At 34.4% G+C, this 26,386-nt stretch overlaps 1 protein-coding gene across 1 annotated transcript in view; it reads left to right on the forward strand.

Annotated features, from left to right (window-relative positions):
- The first annotated feature begins 1,652 nt into the window (after positions 1-1,652).
- Positions 1,653-26,386, forward strand: part of LOC111512922 (trypsin II-P29) — a 29,824-nt gene continuing 5,090 nt past the window's right edge. Inside the window, exons 1-4 of the mRNA XM_074185121.1 lie at positions 1,653-1,771; positions 7,818-7,956; positions 8,348-8,461; positions 21,346-21,501. Coding sequence (XP_074041222.1) covers positions 7,879-7,956; positions 8,348-8,461; positions 21,346-21,501 — 348 coding nt within the window. The 5' untranslated portion in view covers positions 1,653-1,771; positions 7,818-7,878. The remainder of the gene's footprint in view (positions 1,772-7,817; positions 7,957-8,347; positions 8,462-21,345; positions 21,502-26,386) is intronic.

Genomic DNA, 26,386 nt, shown 5'->3' on the forward strand with positions numbered 1-26,386 from the left:
GGACTCCAATAATTAGAACAACCATCTTGACAGAGTGATCTGGATAGAGTCTGCGGAGTTCGAAAAGAAAATCTCGATATATTATCCGTTTTTCCTCCTCTTTTCTGACGATATTCGTCTTGCCAGGAGCTGAAAACTCCAGGACAAATATCGTTTTGCTCTGGTGGTCGAGAAGGACCACATCAGGCTTATCAGTTCGCATGAGCCTGAGGGTGGGGAACGATTAGTTCCAATAAATTCGCCACTTCTCTTTCCGCACAACGGATTCAATATCCCCCGGAGCGTAGGGCAACACCGGTGTCTCGTCAATACCGTAACGCTAGTTGCACACACACCGATTTTGGACGGCCAGTATAAAATCGGCCGATATTTTATTGGTAGCGGGTGCTTGCACACTCACCGAATTTTTATCGGTCAAACAATCAGTTGTTTTGTTGTCGTAATTAGCACGCACTACCAAAACGAAATAATGCGTAGTAACTACAATTTCACCGAGCATTCGAGACTGGAATGGTCGCTAAAAAACCGGTGAGTATGCAAGAGTGTATTCAGTCATGTACGCCACTACTTCCCGGTACTGCCGGCGATACTGTGGCAGTGGACGGCTGCTCACCGGTATTTTACCGGCGACGATCACCGGTCGGCGTGTGTGCAAGGTCCCGTTCCCACATGTGGTTCACTATTGGAATTTGGACGACCGGTACAAAGTCGGCCGTCCAAAATCGGTGTGTGTGCAACTAGCGTAAGAGTACCGTAGGTGGTAATATAGCACTCTCAGGGCCGCGTTATGTCGATGAATATAGGCCGAATTATATTATATCAGTGTTGAAAACTACACCGAGTTCATCAGCTGCTCGGGCAGCTGCCCTAAAGAGAAATGCTCCAAATTCCTGCTCTCTCATGGTCACGGACCATGCAGAGAAGGGAATCCGAACTCCTGACGACTTTACAGGCTGTATCCAGTACCATTCTGTCATTTAGACACTCTAAACTCAAAAGTCCACGGCCTTCCTGTTGTCGGGGGAAGTACAACCGTGGAACGGACGATTTGGGATGCAAACTCCTATATAGATGCATAATTTTTCGGGCTTTACGTCGAGTTGATACAGCTTCTCCCGAGTCCACTTCACTACTCCAAACGAGTAGAGTAAGATTGGAACGGCAAGCATATTTGTTGCAGCAACTTTGTTCTTCCCCAACAGTTCCGATGACCAGATCTGTCGAAGTTTGGGCTGATACCTGCCACGGAGAGAGTTTTTCACTGTTGTTACCTCTTGTTAGTGGCGTTGAGCTGACTAGATATCATATACATCGTTGTTATTAGAATAAAACGTAAAAGTGAAACCTATGGTGTAAAATAAATCCAATCACCAGAAATGCAATACTTTTCTCGATGCGGGTTTCATCAACCAACTTGGCGTCTTCAAGAGAAGAAGAAAATAGTTTCTTCGATATCCTGAATATATCAATTTAGTTGGTGAAACGTGCGTCGAGGAGAGTATTGCATTTCTGCACGTAAGATTTCATTTTACCTCTATTGCAATACTGGTAATGAATCAAAAAGTCCAAGATGAAGTATGATGAATGAAATGAATTATCAATAAATGACAGATTTCATTTTCGTTTCGATATTAACTTTTTTGATTGGTTAAAACTGATATATTCCATATCTCTTCCAGGTGAGCTTGCATTATAATCATGACTATTGGTGTGACGGGTCTATTTTGGATGAATACACCATTCTTACCGCAGCACATTGTGTTATTGAATCGTAAGTGATGTACAAACCTGCTGGCATATCCATCTGTACTCAATTCATGTAGCACAATAATTAAAAAATTGGAATGGTATATGTTAAGGAGAGATTATTACCTGGGGAAGAAAGTTTTTGGCCTTCTACTCCTACATCTTGATACAAAAAATGTGGGAATCTTCCAAAGAAAGGAAGGAAGCAATCAATTTCAAAAAATTAACTCTATACAAAGATCTGTAAATCATGCAAAGGAATAAATTTCAGACACTAACTGGGAAAAGGTCCTTTCGAAACAGATATTTTCATCATAAACATTGGATTACACGAAAGAAAATTACTTTTAGAACAAATACTGTTATATGAACGCTGAATTATACGAAAAACACTTTCCTCTATTCCGTTTCTATTCCAAACATCTGTAATGGATTCAGATATCATTCATTCACAGGATTTCTACACAATTTAATCAATGAAAGGAGTAAAATTACATTCACATGGAACACTGTCATCCTCATTGCTAGACATCCGATGTTTTGCCGTAAGGCATTCGCCTTATCGGCTCTTCAGTAGCAAATACATACGGATAACAATATAAGAAGAAAAAAAACACCCAATTCGTTCATAATTACAACTTTTTTGTTTCAGAATGGGTTGAATTCATTCATGTCATCGATGACAGTACGTAAATAACATTCATTCGCTTATTTGAATAAATCCCAGCCATAGGTTTTGTTTGAATTGAATTGGTATATTTTTAGAAGAGATTGATTTTTGAAAAAGAAAGTTTCTTTTCCAAAAATTAAAAAATCCACTTGAAAAAATTACTGTTATATAAGTGAAAAGATCATTTCGTCTAAAACTATTCACATGAATATCTTCGATTCAACTAGTTTTGAAAACTGTGTACTTCATATTCGGAGTAAATTTTCACTGTATGTTTTCTACCGATTCCAGTTTCCAAAATCATTTGGAACCTCTGCCGTAGAACTGTAAATGTGGTTGACAATGTTTCGTGGTGTATTTCATTGGTTTGGACTTCCATTGTCCAATATGATATACATTAATTTGAAATCCCTGAAAGAATCTATGAAAAATTAAAAAGATTAGCTGTTATATCACAGTTATCACTCGGAGACGACTGTGAATACTAACAATCGAAACGTCGTGTAGTAACTTGTTTTGGAATCTTTCAATTTTTAATTTTCATTTCTTGTTGATAATTTTTAATTTTTATCAGTTGAGTTTTTTGATTTTTCGATTGTTGCTTGTATTTTATTTAATTGTGTTTTCAGTTTTTTTGCTTGATATAATAGTTTTTTTTCCAGCTAATTTCTTAAATTTTTTGTAGTTTTCTTCAAGGATTTTCAACAAATTTCTGACTAACATTCAACATTTACGAGTTACGCTAAAAGCAAGTGCTGCAGCATATTTGAAAAAAATTAACAAACACCGCAGATGAGTAGACAGTGGCGTGAACTATGTTTTGCGACGAATGAAACAATCCCAAAAATTTTGTTTTACGACTACTTAATGATAATGCTCACATTATGATCTCCAGGAACTATTCAGGAGATTTGATAATTCAGATCGATATGATATACGACCACTTTACTGTAGGTTTGTATGAATCAGAGGATACTGAAACCGACAATCATCAAGGCACTCCTGAAAAAATTACAATGGGAAAATCTCAAGTAACGGTCCTTGGTTCGATACTGCTTCTTGTTTATTATAAATTGTATCAGACACAGCTACAAATGTTACGGTGACTCGTCGGAAAAGATAAACGATACGAGTAAATGAGAAAAAGTACTATGTGACATAGAAAGTACTATGTGACATACATTTGAGGTGCCGTGGGTTGGGCTACCTATCGTGCGCGTCCTCAGGTGGCGGATAGGGGAACGTCGAGGAGAATAGGGACCCTGTCCGGGAAGCCAGATCCCGGACTGGATCGCCGGACTCCTGGTCAGTGGCAGAAATGAGTAGGGCGAGGGGAACTAAAACTCCCCAAAAGCCTTTGCGAAATATGCCACCGTGGACCAGCCTACCCTGGGCTATAACATGTGAAAGTACAGAAAATAACATAATGAGGATGATTAAAAGTAACAAAATATTAAACAAATTATCACATTTTTTCAATAAATGCTGTTAATGTTGTCCATTATATTCTAAATATTTCAAAATGTTCTTTTGTACGCGACTTATGGTTGCTTCCTCAATTTTATGGGGATTCAAATCTCGTAAATTTTCCTGAAAACTTTCAGGGTGAAATGAGCTGGCGCCCCATCCAGTTGAAACCACAAATTCCTATATTCATCTGAACGCAAATTTTCGAGAAAATCGATATCAATCTTACCTAATATTTGGAGCTATCTCTCTGCATTTAGCAAGTCTTCATAAATAAATAAGCTAATTTTATTGTTCTTCAAAATACAGAAAACATTCAGGTGAATTTTTTCTTCAAACCCATTTGTTTTGTCACATGGCGATTACGATCAGCCCAAAAGTGTTCGTTTCTTTTAATTCTGTAGGTAGGACATATTGAAAGAGATTCGCAAAAAACCATTCTACGTTCTAATGCATTTGCTTTGAGAACTTGAACATTGGCAAATTTAAACAGATGCATTTCGTGATTTTTCAAAATCGTTGTACTGAAGCATGTGATATACTCAAATATTTGTCTGCACTGCGAATGGAAGCTTTTGGATATGCATAAAAATATGCTAAAACGTTAACAGTATTGTCCTCATTTGAAGTAACAGGTTTTGGTAATGTTGAAGGCGCTTTTAACTTTGAGCCGTAGTTAAGAAAATTATTTTGTAATCTTACAAACTTTCTCTCGTTTATTGGTGTCAATTCAGGATACATTTGGTTGAATTTACTGCAAGTTCTGGCAATGATTTGATCACACTGTCCGTGTATAACAAATAATTTCATGAGAACTTCGTTTGAACAATCGATATTTGCATTCATTTCGAAAGATATTTTAAATCACCTTCGATAAACATTTGTAAATTACTTATAAAAATAACCAAACTGTTATAAGCTTGATAATCCCACTGCTACCTAAAACCAAAGTCGTAAAAAATTATGTTTCCAGAAGAAGTGACTTGTCATTAAGGACACTTCATGATTTAGGTACTGAGCCATTATATATCATCTTGGAGCATTTCCCATCATCTTTCAATTCATTGAGTGAAATATGGGGGGTTTTATTTGAAAAAATGAAGTTTTGACCATGAACTATCATTTTTTTTTAATTTCACTAATTGAGAGTACTGATGTTCTCAAGTTCAAGTAGGGCTATCATTTATTATTATATTTTTTGTCTTTATTATTATTCTTTATCTCCAAAACAGATAGGGATAGGTGAAGGACTTTGTCAAAATTATAAGCCATTTGAACATCAACAAACGGGAACAAATTTCATTAACTTTTTGTATTACCTAACAGTTTTTTTGTACCTTCTAGTTGTACATCTATTATTGGTATCTGTCGTCATGACAACCATCCTAGCTCACTATCTCTAATACAGAGTAATGAACATACATATAACACGTTTTCCCTTTTATTCCAACAAATTTAAAAATAATAAGAATAATAATAATAATCACGAAACAAAACGAAAATTTCAATATCAACAAATCAATCATCATCTGAATCCAAATCAGTGACATACTCTTTTAAATATGTAGGTTTTCTACGATTTCTCTTTTTATTTGATCTCAATAGTACAAATTAATTTCCAAATGATTCGTCAAATTCATTGCAATTGGTTTCAGATGTAATGTTATCATAATGAAGATCAATATTTGATGGATGCAGACAGTCTAAATTACAAGGAAGAGAATAACGAGTGTCATTATCAAATTCATAATCATATATCAAAGGCAACTTATCAAAAGAACTAGTGAACTGAGTGTTATTCGAATATTTTCTGTTCCTTCTAAACATCTTACATTGTAAGATCATGGATTAATTATATCTTTCACTTGAAGTTTCTTCCAAGTTTTATCATTCTGAACATTATCTCCTAATTTCAATGCAGATACATCTTAAGCAGTCTTATCATAGTAATGTTTTTGTTGAGTATATTTGTTTTCTAATTTATTTTGATATAAATTGATATCTATAATGGAAGGCTTGAGATCTTCTTCTGATGTAGGAATTTTTGTTTTCAAAATTCTGTGTAGAAATATTTGGGCAGGGGAATAATTATTTTGAGGTAAAGGAGTGTTGTGATATTCTAGTATGGAGAATGGTAAATTATTTTCGTCTTTCAGTTTTTTTACCATGTCCTTAACAATACCAACATATCTCTCTGCAAGACCGTTTGATTGATGGCGGTAAGGACTGCTGAAAATTAGTTCGAAGGAACATTTTTTAGCGAATCTTTTTAACTTCAACGAGTTCAATGGAACGTTATCTGAATAAAATATATCAGGAAAGCCATATCTAGAAAAGAGTTTCTTGCAAAAGTTGATAACATCGTCAGCTGATTTAGACTTAGTTTTTGGTACTTCTATCCAATTGGAATAGGAATCCACTATGAGAAGATAATTGTTACCATTATATTCAAGAAAATCAGAAAAAATATATTGCCAGATTCGAGTTTGTGGAGGATGACTCACATCGAACATAATCCAGGAATCTTACCTATTCCTTCAAAAACGGTATATATTCCATGAATTTTTTGTTTTCGATTGAGGCAAAACATTCATTTCAATAAACTTTTTAATTAAACTGATATACAATGAATTTGATATAATGAACTATATCTCTGAACTGGAGGAGGAGTTGTCCTCCTAGGTCATCGTCCATCCTGTCCTTTCCAGGAAGGTGGACAGGTCACTGGGAGTTATCTCCTTTATATCGGAAGGTGTAGGCCAAGACACGCCGAACACACACTCTCTTATTGACGATAACTCCGGGCACTCGCACAGGACATGCCATATAGTCTCATTTCCTGTTCACACATCCTGCATAGAGGTGTGTCCACCAGCCCCATATTATGGAGGTATTTCCTTAGTTGACAGTGGCCAGTCAGAAATCCTACTATTAGGCGTAGATTTTTCCTAGTCATTCCCAGATATTTCTTCGACGACAGATTCCCAGGGTTCACCCACGGTGATCCTGGCAAGATAACATCCTTTGGTTTCGTTCCATCTCTTTAAGGATTGAGCATGGGTGTAACATTTAACTAGTTCCGCAATTGTCGAAGTTATCAGGCCGTAGGTGCTACTGGGTCTTGAAATTCTTAGTCCAGCCGCTTCCTTGGCTAAAGAGTCGGCAATGCGATTACCTTTAACCCACTTATGATACTGTTATTATCTACCGAGGCTTTGGCTAAATCTTGGTGACGCTCTAGTACTAGCCCTGAGGTTATACGTTGTCTGTTCAACGCTAATAGGGCTTGTCTGCTGTTAGTGCAGATTGTTATGTTTTTGCCAGAAATTCCTTTCTTAGTTAATTTTTTTGTGGCGATTGAGATACCAGCCAGTTCTGTTTGGAAAACACTGGTATTTCTCCCATTCTCCACTTAATTCTTAGGCTCAGCGATCTGGAGTACACTCCACACTCCGAGTCTTCTTTGGTTTTTGAGCCGTCTGACAGCTTATACTCTTATTACTTTTTCGATAAACAAGAACAAATATACTTCTCGCGAGTAAAATATTTCGGTCATATCTAAATGATGACTGAAATTTCAGTTTCAATAATTTCATGTACACAAAGAGTGTGAAGTTTCACCGCAGTAGATACTTGTGTCAAACCATTTCAGAGTATGTTTGTCGTAGTCTGCTGGTTATGACTGAATTCCGTCTATGACTGTGGTCGGCATTATCAATGGTGATGAGACAATGAAAGGAGTAATTTAGTTGTCATGTCAGCAGATAGTGCCTCATCGCCTTTGATAATCTCCACCGTAATTGAAGATGAAACGTCAGACAATGGCCAACCAACCGAAAAAATTGCATATATCATTAATAGCATGCACTTATCAACGTGATCGTCATTTCAGCTGAAAGACCGATGAAAATGAATTGATCATTTTGAATTACAGGCAAACACCTGGGGATTATTTTATCTTATATGGAAACACAAATGTTACCTCAGGTAATAAAATGCAGATCACCAGATTGATACATCATGCAGACTTCATCATCGAACCACCCTATACATACGACATAGCAATAATCAAGGTAAGAAATATTGTACCAGTTGATTATTATTAGTAATAATTCTTCAAGAAGTTGTCAAACTAACAATAGTATTTGATTGGTTTAGGAAAGTTTGGGCTAGGCTATTTCCATAACTATATAAAATGATGGAGATATTTGAATTTTCTCGAATATCACAGATTTTGAACATGTTAGCCAGGTTTACTTTCCTTCTGTTCTCTCGAATATTATATACCAATTATCCTTTGCAACTTGAGTGTCTACGCTTGAACTTTCACAAAATTTTAATTCATTTGATTGAAAAGTAAATTGTAAAATGATATAATATTGTTTAACAACCTAGGTTTTCGAATATATAACAGGATTGCATAAGAAATATCAACTAAATTAGGTAATATCTGTATATTCACAGCTCACCGAACCAATTTCATTCGGAGAGACTGCTCAGCCCGTGAAGCTACCCAAACCACACGAAAGCACACCAGCCAACAAAACAGCTTCATTAGCAGGTTGGGGCGAAAACGATGTGAGTATTTTATTATTAGTTCTCAATCTGTTTCCAGTATACAGTTCGAAGTACAAATACATCAAGTGATTGGTTATCTCAAAACACAATAATGGAATATATCGAATCATAACAATTACGAAATTTATCACTTATAATAATTTTCCACCAACCTATATTCTTGAAAAAAAAAGGTAAAGTTATGATCAATTCCACTACTGTATTTTCCACTGTTATTGAAATCTCTTTTGGAACTCTATTTGTGCGTGGAAGTAGCAGTAAAAACTTGATATTCGAGAAAAAATCGAATGAAATACTTGAAACATTGCTGCTAATCGGCAAGAAAGCGAAATACATAAGCTTGTACCCATTCTTTGGCAAAACAAAACGCATGCTGTGACCCACCATGCAAGTTCAAAGTCATAGGTCATACAGAGATAAATAATTCAGTGCTCAGGTTTTCAAAAACGATATTGATTTTTAACACAAATACATTTTTACCAATTCGCGACATTTCTGTCTAAAGAAATAAGTCCATTTTCAGATCAATACCAATTGAAAAAAAAAACGTTTACTTCAATAACATATAAATGAAGATTCAGGTGACTGAAAAGATAAGAAATAATACGTCACGAAGGCATCACTTGCTTGTGACAGACATAGCTATAATATATAATTTGAATAATTATAATAATAATTTTAAAAAATGCAATAATAAAGTCAATTTTAATGATTTCCTAATAAATAATAGTAAGTATAGTAATAACTTTATATACACATACATATACACACACATATACACACACATATACACATACATATACACACACATATACACATACATACATACTCAAACACATTTACACATATACATACATGTACACATATCTCATGCATGCATGGGAAGTTGCACAATCTATTTTTTTCGCATTTTTATAAAACGAAAAGAATGCAAGTGCATTTATGTATAAAACAGAGTATGTATCTCAGTACGGGGTATAGAGATAATATATCTTTTCAGTTGTTTTTTGAATGCATATATGTTTTTGATATTTTTCATTATATCCGGTAGATTGATATATAGTGTCAAGCACTGAAATCTGTCACTTTTCTGCTCAATACTCTCATTCATAAATTGTACTTTTAATTTGTGTTCTCCACTTCTTGTATGATGTTTATGATCTATTGTATGTAATATGTGCTTATTTTTCGTAACCTTATGTTACAATAGTGGAAGAAAAGTTGTATTGTGTCCAATATTTCTATTTATGTTCTACTACCATGGATAACTGCATGCTTGATCAATTCTGCAAACAAAAAAATAGCATGTATCGAAAACTTGATATCGTTTTACGTGAAGAATATCAGGCTCATAAGAAAATATCAGATAAGCTTAATAGGGAAATAAAAAATGAATACCATAGGAATTGTATTGAAAATGGGGGTAATGATTCAAAAAAATGTGGCAAACTGTTAATGAAATAATAACTCACCAAGATCCTACACCTATTAACTTGATAAAAACAAAAAATAACGAACTCGTCAAGGACCCGGTTGAAATATCAAATATATAATATAAATGTAATATAAATCCAGATTATTCCGAAAGGAAGGGTATATATAACCACTCCATTTTTCTGCTGAAAACGAGATAAAATATATCATATCACAACTCAAAAATCAAAGGTCTCCTGGCTATGATGATATCAAAGCAGAATATCTGAAACTGATGTCTGATTATATATTGAAACCAGTAACATATCTAGTGAATATGTCATTGGAGCAAGGATGTTTTCCCTCAGCTCTCAAAATGGCTATTATAACGCTTTTATATAAAAGTGGAGAAAAAACCAATGTAGCAAACTATAGACTAATCTCACTCATAACTAGTCTTGCTAAAGTTCTCGAGTAGGTTATTCAAAAGAGATTGAATATATTTTTTGAAAAACACCAGTTGTTGTCAGAATCACAACACGGCTTCAGGGAGAATATGTCCACCCAAGACCCAGCAAAAAACCTAACCCAGCAAATTTATTCATGTTTGGATAAATCAAAACCCTCTTTTGCTGTTTCCATAGACCATAGGAAAGCTTTCGACACCGTCGACCACTCTATCTTACTGAATCTTCTGGACGATATGTGAATTAGAGGTATAGCGAATAGTCTTTTCAAAAGTTATCTTTACAACAGAGAGCGAAGGGTGGAAGTGGGCAATCATATATGTGGAGAGGAAATTATTACATGTGGTGTGCCCCAAGGGAAGGACCAATCCTTTTCAATAGTTACTTGAATAACCTTTTTCTACAAGACATCAACTCCAACATTCTAAGTTTCGCCGATGATACTGTGTTGTTTTGCGAAGACGAAAACTGGTTTAGTTTGAAACAGAAATTAGAACATGATCTTCCTCAAATCAAATTGTGGTTCGACCACAGGCTCTTATCTATTAACTTTGAGAAAAACTATTACGTACCATTCAGTAATTATGACAACTCTCCACCAGAATATGACATCAAAATCTCTAATACAGAAGTCATCAAACACACAAAAAAAATCTTGGAATAATTGTAGACAGCAATCTCAGATGGAACCAGCACATAAAGAACATAGTTGAATAATTACGTTGCATACTTTACAAATTCAAACGGATAGCAAACATACTCAATCAAAAATAAAAAATTATGTTATATAAGAGTTTACTAGAGCCCCATCTGAGATACGGTATAATTGGTTGGGATGGAGTGTCGAAAACTCATCTACATTCTCTTGAGGTTATGCAGAAACATTTATTAGATGTATCCTATGGAAAGATTACGACTACCCTAGCGATCTACTCCATTCAGAATCTGGAATATTTGATTCCATACAGCTGTTTTTATGAATATCACTGCAGTACCTACAGCATAAAAACAAAACAGAATTAACTACCTATCACCATAAATATGCTATACGTCGGAATCATAGTATCGTCATACCATTAATGCTCAAAACAGTTGGGCAGAAATTCTACCTGTAAATTTGAGATGCTGTTACTTATTTTATTTGTATTTTTTTATATCAGTTAATTGTTCATCACTATGTATAAGTTGTTAGATAAATATCATAGGTTGTTTGAGAATTAGACAGAGGAGAAAAAATAAGAACTGTCAAAAAAAGTCATTAAAGGCGAAATTGTTTGAATTCGTTTTTAATTTGATTAAGTATTTTACACTGGTCCTTCGAGTAATTATTGAACCGCTATGGAACAATACAATGAAGCAAATGAACCATCACATGTCAAAAATGTCCGACGGAGTGAGAGGCCCAACAAAGGAGTTCCACCTTCGAGATTTATAGATATGTCAAATGTAGTATTTGATTCAAGTGTGATTACGGGTAAAATTCAACCAGTTCCAAGTAACCACACAAATTCTGCAAGAAAAGTCACATCTAGTAAAGATTCTCGCCAGGGGAAATTTCCTACAAGTGAACTTCGCAAGAGCTCATTTTCTGCTCCACCAGGGATAAACAGTGTTGGTTCTGTGAAAATTTTGAAAGAAAATTCCGTTCCTTCTCACAATTCGAGTATAAATCGACTACATATGGAAATGGAGCTGATAAGAAGAGAGAGGGAACTTACTAAAGAAGAATCTAAGGAAAAGCTAAAAGCCTTAGAGCTAGAACGTCAGTTTTTACGAAAAGAAGCTGAAATACGAAGAAAAATTGCCGATAAAAGTGAAACCAATAGTTCGGTGAACGAAAAAGAGGAATTTCCAACTTATTCCGAACATTTTCATGCAAATCCAAATGTTATCGATAATTGGGTAACAGAGTCAAGACAGTGTATTCACAAGGATCACAATCAACCAGAATCGTTTAATATTTTATCTTCCCCTAATGTCAATGTTCCAAGTTTTGTTGGGGGTGGAGAGAATAACCAGGTGCTTTTAGATATTGTCAAACAATATGCACAAAATGCGAATGCCACGAATAAAGTTCTTTTACAACAAACATTGAAGAATCTCACGGAATTTTCTGGCGATTTGTCTGATTGGCCTATTTTCATCAATGAGTTTAGAAGATCTATAGATCAGCTTGAGTTATCTGATGAAGACAATTTGATCCGTTTGAACCGGGCATTGAAGGGCAAAGCAAGAGAAACTGTCAAAGCTCTTCTCATTTCCCCGAGAAACGTCTCCAAAATTATCAAGATGTTAGAAATGAATTTTGGTAGACCGGAGTGGATAATTTTGTCGCTGATAGAAAAGGCGAAAAAAGCTGGTAACATTAAAGAAGACAAGTGGGAGTCATGGATTTATTTTTCTAATGTTGTAAATAACATGGTAACTACAATGAAAAACGTCAATTCTCATCTTTATCTCTACAATCCAGATCTGTTAACAAATTTGATAGAAAAGCTTCCTACTATGCAAAAGTTTTCATGGGGAAAATTCAAGCATCAACAACGTGATTTGAAAGGAATACAAACATCATTAGAAGATTTTTCTGAATGGTTTGAAGAAGAGCTTAACTCGATGGCCGCTTTTAGTAATCCTTTTCAAAGAAATAGTCTATCTAAAAATTCTATCAGAAGGGAAACTGTCATGATTTCAAAAAGAGATAGTTTTTCGGAGAATAAAACTAGTGAGTGCATTTTTTGTAAAAATCTTGACCACGTATTATCAAAATGTACGAAATTCTCTGAGTTATCAGTGAATGAAAGACGAAAGAATGTTCTCAACTTCAAATTATGTTTCCTCTGCCTCAAATTTGGGCATATGTCGAATAAATGTTTTTTGAAATCGAGGTGTGGTAAGGATGGTTGTAGACATCATTCTCTACTTCATATTTCACGCAATGAACAATCACAAAATGAACTGCAGAGCCTAAATAATATTGTAAATAATCAACAACCACAAAATGAATCGCAAAGTCCAACCAATCTTGTGAGTCAGGCCAATTTATGTGCTAGTTTTCATAGTAAATCTTCAGGAAATGAAACAAAAACTGTACTACTACGAATCGCACCTGTGATTCTTAGAGGACCAGCTGGAGATATTCCGACTTACGCACTCTTTGATGAAGGATCAACCTGTACCATGATTGATGAAGACTTAGCTCGCAGATTACGACTTCCAGGACCGGTTGTTCCACTCTGTTTCCAATGGACTAATGAAATAACTCACCACGAAGATCATTCACGAATGGTTTCTTTAGATATTGCTGCTTCTAGAAACCTACAAAAATTCTTCACGCTGAAACAAGTCAGAACCGTGCAGAATTTGCGACTTCCATCTCAAGAAATAGATGTTGATAACTTGAACGGAAGATATCCTCATTTAGACCGTGATCTATTGGCATCAATAAGAAATGCTCTGAAGAAAGTCGGTAATCATTATGAAATAGGGCACTTATGGAAACGTGACAACCTTACTATACCGCCCAGTAAAACTAATGCCCTGAATCGTCTGTATTGTATGGAACGAAAAATGGACAAGGATGCCAAATTTGCTGAAGAGTATACTGCAAAGATTACTGAGTATCTTCAAACAGGATACGCCAGGAAGTTACATCCATCTGAAGTTCAGAATAATAAAAACAACTGGTATCTTCCACACTTTGGGGTTGCGAATATCAACAAACCTGGAAAGATTCGCCTGGTTTTTGACGCTGCGGCAAAATCTCAAGGTGTGAGTCTTAACGATTTCCTTTGCCAAGGTCCTGACTACGTTCCATCTTTGATATCTGTGTTGTGGCGATTCAGACAAGGAAGAATTGCTTTTGGAGGTGATATCAGAGATATGTTTCATAGAGTTTCAATTATCGAGGAAGCACAATTATTTTTATGGCGAGGTATGGAGAGAAACCAAAGTCCAGATGTTTACGAAATGAAGACGATGATTTTTGGTGCAATATCGCCCCCGTCTGCAGCACAGTTTGTAAAAAACAAAAATGCAGCGTCGTTTGAAGATAAATATCCAGGGATTGTCCGTGCAATGGAGAAACAACATTACGTCGACGATTACTTGGACTCTTGCCATACGATAGATGAAGCTATCGATAGAATTCGAAATGTTATTGTTGTTCATAAAGAGGCAAATTTTGATATGGTGAAGTGGATAAGGAATTCAAATGAAGTAATGCAGTCGATTCCAGAGAACTTCCATGCTAATTCTCAAGTAGATGTGAAACTGGACTCAAAAATGTTAGAAAGATTTCTGGGCATATCCTGGTCTCCTACGACTGACGATTTTGTATTTATATTGAACCTGAAAAAATCCCTGATGAAATCTGCCATGGAGAGAAAGTACCAACAAAAAGGGAAGTACTGCGCACGGTTATGTCAGTATTTGACCCGCTTGGTTTTCTTGCTCCTCTCATGATAAATGCTAGAATTCTGATTCAGAATATATGGAGAAGTCATATTGATTGGGATCAAGCTATAACAGAAGAACTTTTCTACACCTGGCTGAAATGGTTGACTCAATTGAAACATTATACTCCTGTCACTATCAATAGATATTACTTTCCTAATTCTACGTTGATCAACAAAGTTGATTTGCATTTATTTTCCGATGCAAGTGATAAGGCATATGCAGCAGTCGCCTTTTTGGGGATGGTTGAAAATGACGAAGTCCACATTTCATTTCTAGCAGTAAAATTCAAAGTTGCTCCAATGAATCAACAAACCATCCCAAAATTGGAATTACAAGGAGCAGTGCTTGCATGTAGAATGGTAAAATCTATAAAGAAGGAACTGGAATATGAAATTGATAAAGTTCACTTCTGGACTGACTCAATGGTTGTTATTCATCAAATCAGGTCTGAATCAAGAAGATTCCCGATTTTCGTAGCTTGTCGACTTGGAGAAATTCACGAAGACTCTGATTTGTCGCAATGGCATTGGTTACCATCTGAATTGAATGTTGCAGATCGAGCGACGAAAGAAAGGAAAGATATCGATTTGTTGCCAGGAGGTGAGTGGTTTTCTGGACCACATTTTCTAAAATTGCCTGAAACTGATTGGCCGGAAGAACCACATTGCTCCAATGAAGACAATCTGATACTACTCTTAGATGTTAATGATAGTCTAGTTCTTCCGATGGACTTCCTCAATATATGCAGATTCTCGAAATTTAATCGACTCATTCGATCAACTGCTTGGATTCTACATTTCAAAAAAGTGGTCAAGATTACAAAACTGTCTAGGCCGACCGACTTAATTTTGAGTGCAGATGAAATCGAAGATTCCATGAAGTTATGGATCAGAAAGTGTCAGGAAGAAACGTTTGGAGAAGAAATTTCCATTTTGAAAAGAAAGCTATTTCTACCAAAGTCTAGTCGCTTATATAAATTATCTGCCTTCTTGGACGAATATTTTATATTACGTCTGGGCGGTAGGATTCCAGATACGAAAGAGTTGGATATACCATTTGAATCGCGAAACCCTATTCTGTTAGATCCAAAGCACAAATTCACAGAGCTCCTCATACATAAGTATCATCAAGAATCTAAACACATAGGTTTGGAGACAGTGGTCAACAATCTTCGTTCCAAATATTGGATTATGAATATACGAGTAGCGGTAAAGAAGAGCTTCAGAAATTGCCAAGAATGTAGAAATCGAAATTGTAAACCTCTTTTTCCAGAAATGGGTTTGTTGCCTCCCGAGCGGTTAGGAGCATTTTCTTTCCCGTTTTCATACGTTGGAATTGACTTTTTTGGTCCCATGACTGTTGCAATAGTCCATATTGAACTCGCGGCATATTTGGACACAAGTTCTGCTATACTTGCTATCCGACGTTTTATGTGTAGAAGAGGTCAACCAAAGGAGATAATAACAGATAACGGGACCAATTTTGTCGGAACAGAACGTGAACTTAAGAAATGGTTCCAAACCTTAGACCAGAAAAAGATTCCAGAAGAAGTCGCATCTAAAAATATAATTTGGAAATTTAACCCTCCCGGAGCTCCACACATGGGTGGAATCTGGGAAAGGATGATAAGATCTATTAAAACAGCTCTGAAGATCAGTTTGAAGTCCATCAATCCAAAAGAAGAGGTTTTGGTAACCTTGATGAGTGAAATTGAATATATTATTAATTCAAGGCCCTTGACACACATATCAGTCGATCCAAACGAGCCAGAAGCTATCACTCCGAACCATTTTCTGCTACTGCGACCAGGTGATGTCAGATCATTCGGCAATGTAGAGCTTTCTAGCAGAAAGCAATGGAGAATTGCACAAGTATTGGCAGATACGTACTGGAAACGATGGGTAATTGAATATAGACCAACACTTCTTCAGAGACGAAAATGGCATGACAAAACTAATCCTATTAGAATTGGCGACATAGTTTTGATTGTGGACGAGAAGGCACCTAGGAATCAGTGGATCATAGGAAAAATAGAAGAAACGTTTCCCGGTAAAGACGGAGTCATCAGAATTGTTCGAATTAGGAATAAGCATGGAACATATGTGAGACCTGTCACCAAAGTGTGTATTCTTCCAGTCAAGAGTTGATATACTCACCTTGCAAAGTCTGCTTGGGGGGGGGGAGAATGTTACTTATTTTATTTGTATTTTTTTATATCAGTTAATTGTTCATCACTATGTATAAGTTGTTAGATAAATATCATAGGTTGTTTGAGAATTAGACAGAGGAGAAAAAATAAGAACTGTCAAAAAAAGTCATTAAAGGCGAAATCGTTTGAATTCGTTTTTAATATTATTAAGTATTTTACAGATGCGAATCAAATCTCAAAAAATTCAAGACAAAAATTAAATAATTTGTTAATAATATACCACGAGCAAAGATACACAGACAAATATAAATTCAAATATTTACTTCCACGATTGTGGATATATATTGTGTATTTATTCGTTTTTAGTCTGGAACCCTCATGATTTAAATCTATATCAATCAAATTTCAAATCAAATTTATTTATTCCATGTTAATATACAATTTGTTTTATGACATACATAATTAATAAATTTCAATTATCTTGAATGAGTAACTTTCACCTAGACATTGAAATGCCTGTATTGTGATCTGTTACTCACCAAGATAAGAGCTCAGTAAGTACATTTTATACAATAATAAAAAAAAATATGATGATATTATAATAATCCATGGTAGTACGATTAGTGAGAAAGAGAAAAAAATAAAATAAACATTTTTTTTTTCAAACTCTGAGGAAACAAAAACAAAAAAAAAACAATATACAAATGGTATAGGAATTGCTATTCAATGTGTAAAATTCTTTTTTATTCCTTTTAGTATATGTCAAATTTTTGAGGGTTTTCGATTATGAATTGCTTGAGCTTTTGTTTGAATTAATTAATTCCTTTGATAATTTTCAATTCTACTGGGAGTATGTTGTATAATTTCGGACCATAATAAAACACGAATCTTTGTGTATGGCTTTTCTTGTATAGAGGTATTTTGATATTTAAATTCTCGATTGCTCTAGTTCTTACCGTTATATGTGTTGAGTAATTACTAAATTTCGGGAACATCCATATTAGACACAGGTAACTGTATAATGATCTTACGTTTAGTAATTTAGTCTCTTGATATAAATGATCCGTTGAAAATCGTCTATTTTTTTTCAAAATTATTTTCAAAATTGAGTTCTGTGTTATTTGTAAGCTGTTAATGTGGTTGTCGAAAGTACCCCCCCATGATGTCATGCAATATCTTATAATGGATTCTGCCAAAGACTGATATATTAATAATGAGTTTTTTTTAGAAAGAATATCTCCGAGACTATAAAATTTACGCATGAGTAGCCTCATCCTTTGTATTACATATGAAATTTGTTTGTCCCATCTCATATGTTGATCAATAACAAGACCCAAATATTCAATGGATACAGTTTTTTCTATTATCGGGCATTTACAATTGTAATTTTTTGTGCAGGTCATTTTGTGTAATTTCAGTTCATTAATATGCGGCTGATCATCTGAATTTAGTGAAAAAGCCATAAATTTTGTTTTATTCACATTTAGACTCAATAGATTATTATTCAGCCAAAGAAGAATTTTTCTCACATTGATTTCAGCAGTTTCATGACTGTATCCCAACTTTCACCAGTAAAGATCAAGGCCGTATCATCAGCATAACACACTATATGACCGTGAAATTCATTAATTTGTGTAATTGCGTTTATGTAAACAAGAAAAAGAATCGGGCCAAGTACTGTACCCTGGGGTATACCAACATTGATTTGTAATGTTGTACTGAGCTTGTTACCAATTTTAACAGTTTGAGTCCGTTCTTTTAAATAATTCTGCATTAGTTGCAGAGCATGACCTCTAATACCATAATTACACAATTTTTGGAGTAGGATTTCATGTGACACAGTATCGAACGCCTTTGCCAAGTCCATAAATACCGCAAGACATTTCGAAGACTTGTCCAAGGCCCCTACTGTTTGTTCTACGAAGTCGAGCACGGCATTTTCTGTATTCGATTTGTTTATGAACCCAAATTGTTGTTGTGTTATTACCTGATGTTTACTAAAGAAATCCATTATTCGATTTTTGACAGATTGCTCGAATAGTTTCGCAAAATTATTGATGACAGAAATTGGTCGGTAATTGCATATTTCACTTTGACTTCCAGATTTAAAGACTGGAGTTATTCTACTAACTTTCCACTGAGACGGTACATTACCCTTTTTGTAACACAAGTTAATCAAATGAACTAGTGGTTTCAATAGGTATTGATGTATATGTTTTATCAGTTTGCTAGTTATTTCGTCAGGACCTGGTGCACTATAGTTTTTTAACTTAGAAATTAGACATATTATTTCATTTTCTGTCACTGGTTCGAAAAATAAGGAGGATGCTACCTTGGTATCATTTAAAAAGTTTTTGGGTAGGTCACATTTTTCAATTTTTTTTGCCATATTTGCACCTACACTATGAAAAAAGTTATTGAACAGATTAGCTTTTTCTTCATTACAACTTACGGTTTCACCATTTCCTTTATTGATTGTTGTGCTTTCTACATTATTTCTATTTGCATCCATGTTTGTGATATCTTTGATTATTTTCCAAGTTTGTTTACAGTTGCCATTAACCTCTTGTAGTTTATTTTTATAATAATCATTTTTTGTTCGTTATATTAAGTTATTGAGTTTATTTCTATAGTCCTTATATTTTCTTTCATTTTCTTGAGTATTTTTAAGCAGAAATGTTTTTTTTAGGCTATCCCTCGTTTTAATCGACTGTATCAGTCCTAATGTTATCCAAGGTTTTAGCTTTTTGTTTCTTTTGTTATTTATAATGTTCGTTTCAGTTGATTACATGATATATTTTTTCAGTTTATCTATATCCATTGATTGTTCAATTTATTTATATTCTGAATGTTACTGGTTACACCAAGTGCTCATCTTCAAGAGTTTTATCTTCCTCTTGAAGATGATCACTTGATGATCGAAACACGTGTCGAGGTGTTGAAAAAAACGATTTTGTGTTGAGAAAAATCTTCAGTAATATTCATTACTACACCAAAGGTTCCAAACAGTACATCATAGGTTATTTATATTCTGTTCAAATGTGTCCAGTTCAAATTTATGTTTCTATCCATACTTAGTACCCATTCAACAAATTAGTTCATTTTCAATTCTCCACACCCTGTTCAAATATGTCCAGTTTAAACTTATATTCTCATCTATATCTAGTACTTATTCCAAAATATTGATTGGTTTTATTTATTTATATTCTGTTCAAATGTAGCTATTTTAAATTTATATCTTAGTACTTAATTCAATGCATGAATCTCATTCAATGCCAAATTCAGCATTCTCATTCCTTACACACAGGCAGATCATTTTGCCTCGTAAGATGTATTTTATTTGTTCACTGTTCATTTATATATGTACGTGTATATTCACTGTAAACAATCTTAAGAAAGTGAATAAATACATTATTATTATTATTATTTCCTCGAATGAATCTCAAGCTGCGATAAATGTTCCGTATTTAGGAAATAAGCTACTGGTAACTTCAGTGGTTCTACCACCTTCTTCATTGTCGTTGCTGAATTTAATATTTCAGAGCAGCAGGAAATTACTTCAATGACAGTGGCACTGATCTATGATATTTTCAATCAGATAACCAGTCAAGTGATCCAATAATTTTCGTGAAGAAAGGTTGGTTGGGTAACAGGATCAATTTTTTCTTAAAAAAACAATTGTTTCTTACCTAACGTTTCGAATCTATTTGAATTTTTCTTCGGGACTCGAAAAGTAGTTTCTTCGAGTTAATATTGTCTAATGATTTTTAAAATAGTAATATTAACACGAAGAAACTTCTTTTCGAGACCTGTAAAAGAATTTGAATAAATTAGAAACGTTGGCAAGAAAACAATTTTTTTTTAATGAGCATGTTACCCAACCGACCTTTCTTCAGATATGTTTAATATTTAGAAAAATTCTTATACAATTTGTTGTAATTTGTAGAAAATCGAACTGTAAATTATACTAAACCAGGTTTCAATTATCAACTTCGAAACGATACATTTGATATATTATTAACAACATAACGCACTCAATCAACAACCATTTTCAAGCAATCATTAAAAAAAATATTTATCTCATGAAATGAACATGGACTTTTTCAACAGACCTTATGATAAGAAAGCCAGGTTTTGTGAATCCTGTTAGGTGAAAAATGTGAATGGGTGTGGATTAAAAATGAACAACTTTGTTTTGATAGAATGAAAAATTCAATATCATCTTCGGTCATTTCATTTTATTTAGATCCTAAAAAACTTCTCACTCTCGATGCAAGTCCATATGGGTTAGATGCTGAGATAAGTAAGGAAAATTAACAGAATTTGTGTCTGTTTCTTCAACTGATGCCCAAGAAAGATACTGAATGAATCATAAATATATCTTAAAACTTTCTTTGCAGGCATTTACTACTCCAGAAAATCTGCATGCGGTGAATCTCACCATTTTCAGTGATGAAGAGTGCGTGGACAGTTACCATGATATCGAAGAAGGTGGAGTTAATCCTGAGACTGAACTATGTGCTGGAGTTCCAGAAGGTGGAAAGGGGTCGTGCCATGTTAGTATAAAATGAAAATACTATCAAAAATATAATCAAGGTTGATCGTCTATGATTGAAATACATTTATGCAGGCATATACTGAATGGGGCAAAGTATCAATGTCGGACAAAATGTGTAATCTTTTGCAGCAAAGCGGCCGTTTTCAATTCTTTTTTCAATTAGGATAACTGGTTGCGGGGTTATTAGTGTATGAATTGGAGACTAGCAAAAACCGACTTGGTAAAGTTCAAGTAAACGATTCAGTACAACCTACCTTCCAACAGCTCCCTCTCAATAATATAGTTAGGGAGCTAACTGATTCCGTTATATATATATATATATATATATATATATATATATATATATATATATATATATATATATATATATATATATATATATATATATATATATATATATATATATATATATATATACCGTCAGTACCGGGCAGTCGGTCCTCGATTGAAGACAAAATGAGAAAAACCAAGTAAGTACTTGATAAAAATAGCTGCGTAAACGCAAGCGAAATATAAGTGGAACCATCAATTGGTGTGACACCCAAGTCAACTTGCCAAGTTTTTATGTCAGTGTTGGTGGTTTGACCAATCAACTGACAACTGCGGTAGCAGAAATTTGGGAAGCTAACCTGAAATGCCATGGGAAAACGAATCCACATGTTTCTAGAAATAATATGAAATCTATAAAGGTTAATGCAGTCAAGCTGCTGGAAAATAATTCCATGAAAATCGAAAAATAAATAGATAAGAAATTTTTGATCACTTCCATATTGATTTCAATTTAGGAGCCACCGGTAGACAGCTGTTTCAGCTTATTGGGCATCGTCAGTACCGGGAAGGCGGTCCTCGATTGAAGACGAAATGAGAAAAACCAAGAAAGTACTTGATAAAAATAGCTGCGTAAATTACTTTCTTGGTTTTTCTCATTTTGTCTTCAATCGAGGACCGCCTTTTCACTTTATTATTTCCAACTGTTGAAATTTTTGTATTTTCATAATTCATAACATGATCTGAAGAGTTAACATGTTCAGCTAGTACACAAAAACGTTTGTTGAGTCTGCAGTCACATTAATGTGACGTGATTCTTCCAGATAGATTACGACTAGTCTCACTTCGACTATAATCACAGGTTACACAAAGTGTAAACCGTATATATAACTGAATTAAACGAGAGTATTTTACGAAAAAAGCTTAAAAAGCTTACTTATCTCTGTTTTTATCTCGATTCAGGATTTTTTTGTGATCGATTATATAGATAAGAATTCACACAGTGTAACTCCAGTAACATAGAGTATTGCGTTAGCTTGACATCTGTCACTATCGACCCTATTGACTGAACAACCACCGTCAAGCCTCTCTGTATTATTTACAACCTCATGCTGAAAAATTTTTACTTTCCGAATATATGAAAGCTGTCGAGGGTATGCCCTATCTTTGAAACCGGCAAGAATTCGGAAATATTAAATTATAGACCGATTACCATAATACAGTGTACAATGTAATTTTATCGAACCTCATTCATAGGTAAGAAACACAATTTCCGAATTCCAACATGGTTTTGTGAAGTGTCGTAGCACTGCATCAAATCTTTGTATTTTCACACAATATGTTTCTGACAAACTGGACCAACGTAAACAAGTTGATGTGGTGTGATAGAAAATTGTTAGTGGAATACGAAGAAATTAAATCGTTTATATTTAATGCAACTTCCGGGGTTCCTCGAGGTTTAAACTTGGGTCCACTATTGTTCCTTCTGTTTGTTAATGATATTTCTGATAGTATCAACTCCAAAAAACTAGTTTCTGCTGATGAAATGAACATTTTCATCGAGATTGCAGCCTGCTCAGATTGTATATCATTACAAAACAATATCACTGAGTAACATGATTGGTGTCAGAAAAATGAACTATCATTAAACATAGGCAAATGTAAAACTATGACTTTTGCAAGGAAATCCTCAGTGCAAATATATAACTAGAAATTGGATAATGGGCTCATACAGGCTAATTTAGTTTTCTATTGAAAATCATATATTATCAAAGTAAATCATTTCCCAAGTATTTCACAAAATTTTCCGGTTTATATGTCAATTAAAAACCGAGCAAGAGTTATTGAAAATGTGAGCTCGCCCGCGGTTCATCTTGATGTCACACCAGGCAACGAGGTTCGAGCGGTGGCATCCCGGCATATAGTTGGAGATTATTATTTAATATTATGCGCTATCGTCAATTCACTTTAATTTTCTTCAAAGTAATGTATATATCAATTCTGAGTAACTGGTATTTTTTAGAAAAAAGTTCTATAATAAATAAAGAGTCCCTTGTGATTCCGAGATATAATTTCGGATTTTCCTTCATGATATAAATAGATCTTCGCTCAATACTGTTTTACGATTTCCACTTTTGAACAAATATTCCAGACAAAGTAGAATCTGATGATGTATTAACAGAAGTCATGTCTGATGTACTCGAACTCTCACTGTCCTCGGGGGAACTTGGTCGTGATTTTTTCCAATACTTTCTGTTTTCCTACTTCTTTAGAACGATTTCTTTTTCGGTGGCGCTTCAGCGATATCTTCGTTACAAATGTGCAGAAAAATCGACCCTTCTCACTCTATATAGAGCTCTCATACATTCCAAGATTGATTATGGTTGCATTGCAACCTCCGCAAAACCATCAGTACTGAAACCTTTGGATAGCCTTCATAATTCAGCTTTACGTACTATACTAGGAGCTTATTGAACCACTCCTATTGCAAGCTTGGAATGTGAAATCGGAGAACCATCCCTTCAACACAAAAGACAATAATTAAGCATAGTTGAATGTGGTGATGAGTATTCCTTCAAAACTAATGTATGGTGTGGGATACTTAACGACCAAATAATTGGGCCATTTTTCTTTAGGAAAAATTTATCATCCGTCAACCTTTTAAATAATGAGGTTACTGAAGTTTTAGATAATATGCCTTTGAATATTAAATACGACCTATGATATCAGCTTGATGGCGCATCAATACATCACACGGTTGCTGTAAAACAGTCCCTCCAATAAATGTTCAGCGGCAAAGTTATTGGACGTAACTGGGAACATTATTGGCCACCTAGATCACCCGACTTGACCCCTTTAGACTTTTTCTTGTGGAGTTACCTGGAACAAAAAGTGTATCGAAGTAGACCATTTACTGACATACAACATCTGGAAAATACCATTCGCGAGTGCTGTGCAAATATAAATCCACGATTTATTAAAAATGCAGTTACAGATGTCAGTAGAAGGACGATAATTTGTATTGAACGTGGAGGACGACATACTGAAATGTAGGCTATAAGTGTTTGACAACCTCATTCAGATCAATCAATAAGTAATTTTTTGTACCCATTTGTATTTTCTATAATATTATTGTTGTTTAAAATTTATAATATTGATAATATATCTACCGAAATTATCTGCATTTTTTTTAGTTGCCTCTGCTTTTTCGAAATCAAAGGTTTGTTTAAGAAAATAGCCAAGTGATTGAAACCTTGCACCAGTCATGTTAAAATTTTTATAGTAAATTTTTAATTTCTCTCTAAAAATGTCCGTATAAGTAATAATGTAACAGAAAAGTTAAATTCCATGATGAGTTTGTTATGTATACATGAATTGATGAAAATTAACCGAACTTGTTTTTTAAAATAAAGGGAATATCTGTCAAAAATAAGCAAAACGTTAACTTCATCCTAGTTGCATAAAATTTGGCATATGGATATAAAATTGCCGTAGACACAACTATTTCAAGTAACTTTTTTAAAAATTCGATCTAGAAATGCACTTTTTTGATAAAAAAAAAGTTGAATTTGACAAACACTGAACGTCAGTGGGTCGCAGTTGGCCGCATCATTTTAAGTTAAATTTAAAGCACAAACAAGTGCCTAAGTTAAACTCCACTGATACTTTTAGAAAAAAAAGTTTTTCATATGGTGCGCACTTTAATGGTTACACTACTGTATTATAGTGCAATGTCCTCTATTCCAAACTGAGAGAGACACATTTAAGATATCCCCTAACTTGAAAGAAATGTTAGACTATAGTAATAGTAACAAAATCATTTCATTTTTACATACTTTGGATTTAATTAGTTATAAATGTTATTTATCAACTCCACCGCTAATGACCCAAAAGGTTGATGTGGTTTATTGAAATAAAAAAAAGTATTTAACAAAATTTGTTTTTCCTGAACAAACGGTGGAGCATTAGAAGTATGGGCCGTTGGTCTATCAATCTGGCAATCAAATATATGCGGAAATACGCCTGGTTTCCATATAATTTTTCCCACTTTCAAAGTTTTGATATACATGTAATTTTCTAAGTCTTTTTCAATCTAGAACTCAAAGTATGCTCAGAGTAAACTATATTTTTTCTTATTAATCATTATCATTCATACTTACATTAGAATGATCTTCGCAACAAAAATGCGTCCCCATGGCAGATACAAAGTCGGCTCTTCGCATAGCGCGCTGCCATAACTTTCGTGATTTTTAGTTACTTAGTAGTGAAATAAAAATTTTGTCTGCTGAAGTTATCGAAGAATTCTTGCATTTAGGAACGATGCAATACTTGTAACGTCATATTTAATTATTATTCATATTCATGCAGTTAACACACTGCAGTAAACAACACACAACTTGCTTTCTACGGCTTTAGCATACGTACCTATTTCGCTCATCCGCCAACACTCTCTTGTCGCCGAGTCGACTGAGGTGACGTCAAGCTTGACCACATCCCGTTTCAGTGAACGCCACATTCAACTATTAATTTGAGGGGAAGATAAAGAGTGAAAATTCAGATTTTTTGCAGATGTACAATTTCAAACATAAACTTTCAAATAATGAAATGAAAAAAAA

The sequence above is a fragment of the Leptinotarsa decemlineata genome, unplaced genomic scaffold (assembly GCF_025532065.1).
Source record: "Leptinotarsa decemlineata unplaced genomic scaffold, Ldec_3_MD MMD2_P_RNA_scaffold_2, whole genome shotgun sequence".
Classification (NCBI taxonomy): domain Eukaryota; kingdom Metazoa; phylum Arthropoda; class Insecta; order Coleoptera; family Chrysomelidae; genus Leptinotarsa; species Leptinotarsa decemlineata.